The 7,620-nt window shown below is 35.4% G+C and overlaps 2 protein-coding genes across 2 annotated transcripts; both read right to left on the reverse strand.

Annotated features, from left to right (window-relative positions):
• Positions 1-335: 335 nt before the first annotated feature.
• LOC126763550 (translocation protein SEC63 homolog) lies at positions 336-3,932 on the reverse strand. Its single transcript, XM_050481156.1, has 6 exons — positions 3,598-3,932; positions 2,320-3,029; positions 1,731-2,253; positions 1,541-1,667; positions 759-1,375; positions 336-689 (listed from the first exon to the last, which is right to left on the reverse strand). Exons 1-6 carry the CDS (start codon positions 3,719-3,721, stop codon positions 511-513), a joined length of 2,280 nt encoding a protein of 759 aa, XP_050337113.1. The 5' UTR covers positions 3,722-3,932; the 3' UTR covers positions 336-510.
• A 718-nt stretch (positions 3,933-4,650) lies between these two features.
• Positions 4,651-7,509, reverse strand: LOC126763294 (pre-rRNA-processing protein TSR1 homolog). Its single transcript, XM_050480628.1, has 5 exons — positions 7,215-7,509; positions 5,800-7,151; positions 5,613-5,736; positions 5,266-5,532; positions 4,651-5,197 (listed from the first exon to the last, which is right to left on the reverse strand). Exons 1-5 carry the CDS (start codon positions 7,395-7,397, stop codon positions 4,715-4,717), a joined length of 2,409 nt encoding a protein of 802 aa, XP_050336585.1. The 5' UTR covers positions 7,398-7,509; the 3' UTR covers positions 4,651-4,714.
• Positions 7,510-7,620: the final 111 nt, after the last annotated feature.

Consider the following 7,620-nt stretch of genomic DNA (forward strand, 5'->3'; position numbering starts at 1 on the left):
ATGATGTGTTTTTATAGTGATTTGTTTTATACAAATGACGACCGCATAAGACTAATATTAAATGAGAATTAAATTGATTTCTTTTGTTTTCAATAAATTTTAATAATTTAAATTATTAATCCTTTTTTATTATTTCTCGCTTTCCATGTGATGCTTTTAAATTGTATAATTGGATAAATAAGTGAATACAAAATTAGCAAAATTATTTATGATTTAAAAAAAGATTTCGTCAGGTTTTGTATTACCTTCTGGGTTTCTTTCACATTTTATTTCTTTTTTTGAAATAGGTGTCTATTTTTTCTAAAAACCATTGTAATATTACGCTTTTAAAAATGTATTCTTAATCATAGTTTATTTGTATTTAGGTTCGCCCAGCAATTCTTATTTTTCTATATATCCAATTAATTCAAACATATATTAGAAAGTAAGAAATTTGAAAACCAAATTTTATAAAAAATGAACTATAAGTATTGTAAGATCATTATACAAATGCAATACAATCTAAGGTTTTTAGTCAGTACCCTCATCCTCGGAACTATCAGTCGTGAAATCGCTTGAGTTTTCGTGCTGTTCATTATTTTCAGGCTCCGATTCGCTAAGATCCCATTGTGGGTGATCTGTAGGTGGGACGGGCGCTTTTTTAACGTCCAATTTCAATTCTTGTTGTTGGTCCATGCCCAAATACGAGTCTAAAGGAAATTTATTTATTTGTAATTAATCGCATTCAATATATGCATACACATTTGTTTCGACCGTACCTGATCTTAAACATACTGTAAATGTATACAGGCCCGGCCAACGCGGTGCTGTAAATTTCAACTGTATTTCCTCCTTATCCACCAGACTTGTGACGTGGTAGGGAGCTGTAAGTAGCGAGCGAGACTTACGATCGCATATATATGTCCACCAGTATTCTTGCTTTTCTTCCGGGAAATAAGGACAGTGTACTGTGTGAGATATACGGGATTTACCCTCAAGCTTTTCACGCTTATTAAGCTTGGCTTGCAGTCTCTCCCAAGCTTCATCGTCGTCATCATCATCATATGTCTCACTCTTATTATTTTGTGGTTTGTCACTGTCTGACTCATCGCCCGAGCAATCTTTCTCCTCCACATCGCTGGCATCGGCTTCAGAGTCAGAGTCGTCATTATGCTCGTGACTATCAGCATTTGTAGGTGCCGTAGTTTTGCTTTGCGCTACGGTAACAGGAGGTGCTTTGCGCTTCTGATTATTAGCAGACTTCTTGCCTCCCTTACCACCTTTACCTTTACGTTGCTTACCCCAAGCAGATTGTTTTTTAACTGGTACTGCAGCTGCGGCAGAAGCACCTTCTTCTTCATCACCTCCACCACCGGCTGCTGCTTCATCGTCATCCCTGGAAAAAATTTGTTCCGTAGAATGAATTTTTAATGGACACACTTATATATTTATAATCAATAGACTAATGCTGAACTAAGCAGCATTAAGCTCTAATCTACAAAATGCATATATTAGCATTCTATTACAAATCAATTAATTGAAAAAAATGGCAGGTACTTACTTGATACCTTGTTTTTCTGGTACTTTGGCATCACCAAATAATGTCTTCATGTCTTTACGCACTAACGTTACCGTAACAGTTACTATTGCGCCAGCAGTTACAACATTTGTATTCTCATCATCGATAACTAAAAGAAAGATATTCGCATTTGAAAACAGATTGTTAGATTTTAAAATTCTTATTATTTTACCTTCGCAGCGAATGGAGAAATCAATCAGTGGCAATTTCCCCAAAACTCTCATAACATTTTCATACTCAAAGTCCGAAAGACTTTTTAATAGCTGCCTACTTTCGTCGTGTTTTAATTGCGCAAATTGCTGCAAATTTTTAATATGTCTTTTTTTGTTGATATAGTAAAGATGCTGATCTTCAGTGAGATGAGGTAATTGAAGTAGAGGAGATTTATAGTCCCACAAACCTTGAATAATCATAGGAGACATTTTCATGCAGTTTTCTATAGTCTCAATACTGGGAAGACGGGGAACTCGTCTCGCATACGCCAACATAACTAATTGATGTACACAGGACACCATTTCTTGAATTAGGTATGGACACTTTTTAACAATAAATTGACGATCCTTCTCTAATGTTTCTGGGTTAAGAGGAATACGTGAGAGGTGAGCATGTAATATAGCGCGTGCTTTGATCGAATACATCCGACAGAGAGGGTGCTCTTTGCACTTTTCATTTAGATTAGGCAATTGTCGAATAAGCTAATGAAAAAAAAATATATTTTATTTTTAAAATACAAATTTGTTAACAAATCATAATGTACTTACTACTGGTACTTCTTCGTTGTCCGATTGTCTTTCGACGACTTGTGAGTTGTGCCGTTTATCGAATTCTAAACTAGCAGCAAGTATCATAAGAGCGCGCTTCAATAACATATGTGGTGTTTTATGTATGAAATAGAAATACATTTGCGAGGTATCTAACAGAACTTTATCACCTGAAAAACGTATTGAACGATACCACCACATGCCTACTACAGATGGCAAAGCTACCATAAATATCAAGCCATATAGACCAAGTACCCATACGGAATTTTCTTTCTCGACGATCCATGATGGCAAAGCTATGCCAAAAGACATTGCACCGGGTCCATCAGGATTGCCATATTTCTCATAATTCTGCTTGGCTGTTTCGTCTGTGAGTGCTTGATACGCTTTTCGCAACATCATGAAAGATTTTTCGTCACCGGTTGGTTTATCTGGATGTAGTACTCTTGACAATTCACGATACGTTTTCTTTATTTCCTCCATGGAGGCGGTAGGGGGCAACTGTAGAATTTCAAATGGATCGAAACTGGCCATTTCATAATCAAATTGGGATACCCGATATGCAAGTAATACAAGCAGTGCCCAACCAAATACTAAACACAATTTAATTAGTAATGATTTCAGCATACGATAGGGCTCCGCGGCCGCCAATATCGCTTTTTTCTTTATACAGTCTGGACATAAGCATTCTTCCTTCAGCTTGTTAACATCTAAAATAAAAACAAAGCAAAGAACATCATAACAAATACGTATGTGAAAGTGGTCAATATACTTTAATATCATATGTAGCATATTCACCTAACTGATAACTAAAGATAGTCTAAGCTAAACTCATTATATGCAAGTGTTTTATAACAATTATTAAACGAGCTTTTTCAATTCGCTTATGCACTATACATCTGTGTAAACTTGGCAAGAATAATAAATGTATCTAACACATATTTCTCTACCCCGCATTTCGTTCATCACATGCAATTGTCAGCTTAATCAGGTAGTTAATTCGTCAAGTCGGGCTTTTTCTTTATTACGCTTGGCATTCGATTCACTGATCTTGACACATCGTGATAACTTGATGTTGTTGTTAATACTACTTGCCGCTTTCACCAAGTACGACGACATTGCTTCTTAATAGAACGTGTCGACTGCTGTTATGCTTATGGATTTCCGCTGAACTACTGGATAGTGAATATTTTACATAGGTGTATGACACACTGAACTTATATGGAAATATTCAGTGAAGCAGCTTAAAATAGTTACTACTTTCAATAAAGAACTTACCTTCTTTTTTCTTGCGTGGCCAATAATAAATGGTTGTGGGTACAAGAATTAATGCGAGAAATGATAGGAGGAAATAATAAAATGTTCCACCACTTTCATCATACTGGAATTTTTGCCCCGCCATGCTAACTTACAAACTTTCTCGACTTCTTATTTTACAAGTTTCTATTGATGCACTTTTTTAGATAACAACAGGTGAATTTAGTATTTGCTACGTGACGGGGCAATAATTTTGTTTTAAGAATTGTAGTTTTTTTTAGTTAAAATTAAAAATAATGTGAAAAGATTCTGCGCCGCGAACAAAACAGCAATATTCATTTCGTTGTCTATTGACACGTCTGTCTCAAAGTGTGTCAAATGAAACGTCATTTTATGCTTAAAGCGACGTCTAGCGGATTCGAAAGAAACCTATTTATATTGAGGAATTTTTGGAAAAAGTATCACCGCCGGGTATTCTATTAATTTACAATGGTTAACTACAATTTAAAAAAAATGGTGATAATGAAAATTTAATTACATTTGAAAAAGTACATAATTTGATTGGAAATACAGTGAGTATCTTACACAGACATTTGTATACGTGTATTCTTGTGATTATAACAAATGTATTTACTTTATTTTGCAAATAATTTTTAAAAATTTATGGAAAACTGCAGAGATTATTGAATAGAGTATCTATCATAGAGAAGCGGTTTTTGATCCAGTCTATGATCACTTCCTGAAGTCACTTGGTTTAGTGCAAAAACAAATTATTCCAAATTCCTCCTATTTTATCGAAGCCATATGTATTATGTACATTTTCTGGTGAAAGAAAAAGTTCCCGGCCTGATACAAAACTGGAGCTAACAGAATTCATTCAAGCGACTATTTCCTATTTTCAGATCTTAAAAGAATGCCCGCTTGGAAGAAATTTATTGATGTAGGACAAATCATACTACAAAAATGGTATCGGAAAGTTAGGGGTCGTTATAACCAGTGTATCAGGCCGGGGACTTTCAATTGAACTGTTATAGTAACAATCAACAAAATTCATGTATTGAAAACTTTATAGGGTTTGAACTATTCGTAAAATATATTTAAAGTACATTTACTATAATATATATGTACATTAATCGAGCTATTCCATTTTTTCGTCCTCAAACTTGTCTTCATCTTTATCGCTACGTATCAGGCACTCCTCGTAGGTCCATTTCGGGTATACCCGCTTATATAGATACATAAAAACTGTATCATAAGAACGTAGCTGTCCATCGAACACACATTTCATGTGACCGTGAGTTCCCAAGGATTCCTTTATATGACCCAAACGACCACATTTTGTGCGTAGTTTAACTGGTTTGAAATAATCGACATCTTCTTTATTGAAGAACATATAACGCACTGTTGCTGATTTGCGATTGATTCTCATTGGATGTCCACTTAAGACAATTCGTTTCAATACTACTCGATCTGGATTACAGGAAAGCACACAACCGCGCGCGACCAGCGCTAAAGTTGAATCGGGATTTAGTTTGAAAGCTAGTACAGGAGCAGGGGGGAATTGAATTGGAGCAAAGAAAGTAGCACAGACGGTTGTGTGTGGCCGGAAGTAACGTTCATACTGAAAGTAAATTATAAATAAACATAGGTTTAAATTGATTGGTTTAAGTTTTCAAAATATTTGCTTACTTTGTGTTTGTCTCCATTTGTATGTTGACTGAAAATTGGATTTACAACAAAGCGGCGATATCCACATTGTATTATTAAAGTCTCTTTCGACTTTATTGGTGCCTCAGAATCGGGCAACCGCTTAAGCACAACATTCATCACTGACATCTGGTGCTCATGTGGTAGCAAACCATATATGACAAGACCTTTGGTTTGACGAGCTGATATATAGGTCAACCATCTAGTTTGCGGCACATTTATGATGTATATGGTTACATAGGCGCCATGCTAATTAAAGATCAAGATTATTAAATAAAATAAATGATATTCAGCGAATATTCTAAGAAAATATTTTTTCCAACTCTCACTTGAAATCCATCAACTTCCTTAGCCTCAGAAATAATTCGACGTTTTGTCCGATCAAAATTTTTAAATTGATAAATTCGCGCATAATCATAAGGTAAATTCTCTTTCACATCCCATGGTGAGGTTCTGATAAATTATAAATTCAGAATACATACATGCAAACAAATATGTTATAAAAATTTTTTTTACCTAAACGATTCTAGACCACGGTATTTTTGAAAACGATCTCGCGCTTCAACATCTAGTGGTGTATCAATTTCATCCGGCCACAATTCATCAAGACGAGCTTCCTTTATTTTTTTCAAAGTTTCTCGTTCTTCATGAAAGTCCATTTGGAGATCATATTTTTCGTCATTTATTGCAGCATCTGATACCGATGCTGTTTCTACAAACTCTTCTGTATCTGAATCGGGCTTTTGCATTTCTCCGTCGAAAGATTGATTTTCACAAGACATGAACTCATCCTCTTCATCTTCATTACTTTCATCTTCACTACCACTCATGTCACTGTCATCACTACTATCATCCTCTTTTGCTTCAACCGCTTCAGCATCTGGAATCCAAGCAGCCTGATATGTACTCCACCCTTTAGGAACACGTTTGACTAACTTAGTTTTCTTTGTTTCTTCTTGCGCTGCTTTGATTTCCTCTTCAGTTGGCCATGTCTGTTCTGCATCCATAGCATCTGGTATATTTTCTTTCTGCAATGTAGTTTGCTTCTGTTGGTCTGCTACTCGAACTTGTACTTGTAAATGTTCAGTCCGTTTATCTAATTTAAAAGCATCATGTGTGGAAACTATTTGTTGCATTTGAAAATCTCCCAACCCAGGAATGTGTACAAGAGAATTTTCATTAAGTGGTGCTCCACGCAAAAATCCAGTTACTTTCAAAGTAATATTGTCGTCTAATTGATTTGACTGAGCTTCAATTTCAATTTTATCACTGAATAAGTGTGGCCTATTTGTTTTATTTGGAAGAACATTCTTTTTTTGCCCACCAATACGACGCATAACGTTGAGACCTTCGGCATTGGTATCCAGTTGCATGATTTTTTCTTTTGGTAAAACCTTTGATATAAATTTCTGAACAGATGCCTTAATATCACCACGTTTTTTAGGGTTTATTGATTCTAAATCCATTAGTGCTACAATTGGTGAGGGTATTCCTTGAGCAGATATCATATTGAAAATCCGGTGACCCCACCGATCAAATACCTCATCTTCTCCCATAGCCGCTGAAGTTAACAGTAAGGTCGTATCACAAGCCTTTAAGTAATCCAACACTTCTACCTCACTTCCACGTCCTATTGGTGGAATAATGAAAGAAAATCTTTGCTTGAAACGTGGTAGATTAATATAGGTAACTCCAGTGTCTGCCCTTTGTACAACAGCTTCATCATCACAACTCTCTAATATAGCTAAAGCTGATTTCGCGTCAATTTGTTGATGCATTGGCAATATGCAAACCATGAATGGAGCGCTGTGCTGAGTACCTAACTGTAGTTTTTCTAATCTCGCTTCTTCTCGTTTCTTTTTACGTATCTATTAAAAAAAATTATTTATAAATTTTATCATTATTATAAACTTGTTTAATATATAATTTACTTGATTCATTTGGTGTCTACGCTGCTCTCTTCGTTGTTCTTGTTTGTGTTTATGCGACACCGCTTTCAGTGAAACTCGTCCTTTCAGTGCATTTTCTATAGCTCCTTTCGACCGATGTCGCCCAGTTTTGTGAGCTTTATTTGTTTGTTTTAACGGCCCAGGCCGATGAAACACCTCAGACATTTTGCTAAATTATTGTATATACCAATAATACAAGCAATAAGAAACTTGAAAATATTTAACAAAATACCATGTGTTTCGAATGAAAGCACGTTCACTGGAAGAGACAAGTGTCAGAAAACAAATTGTCAAAATGACACATAATTGTGACAGCTTACAAAGATGCCATGTAAGAGTTTTTAATTAGTTGAATGTCAGTATGGGATTTATGTGAACAAAAGTTTCG

This window comes from Bactrocera neohumeralis, chromosome 6, assembly GCF_024586455.1.
Source record: "Bactrocera neohumeralis isolate Rockhampton chromosome 6, APGP_CSIRO_Bneo_wtdbg2-racon-allhic-juicebox.fasta_v2, whole genome shotgun sequence".
Taxonomy (NCBI): Eukaryota; Metazoa; Arthropoda; class Insecta; order Diptera; family Tephritidae; genus Bactrocera; species Bactrocera neohumeralis.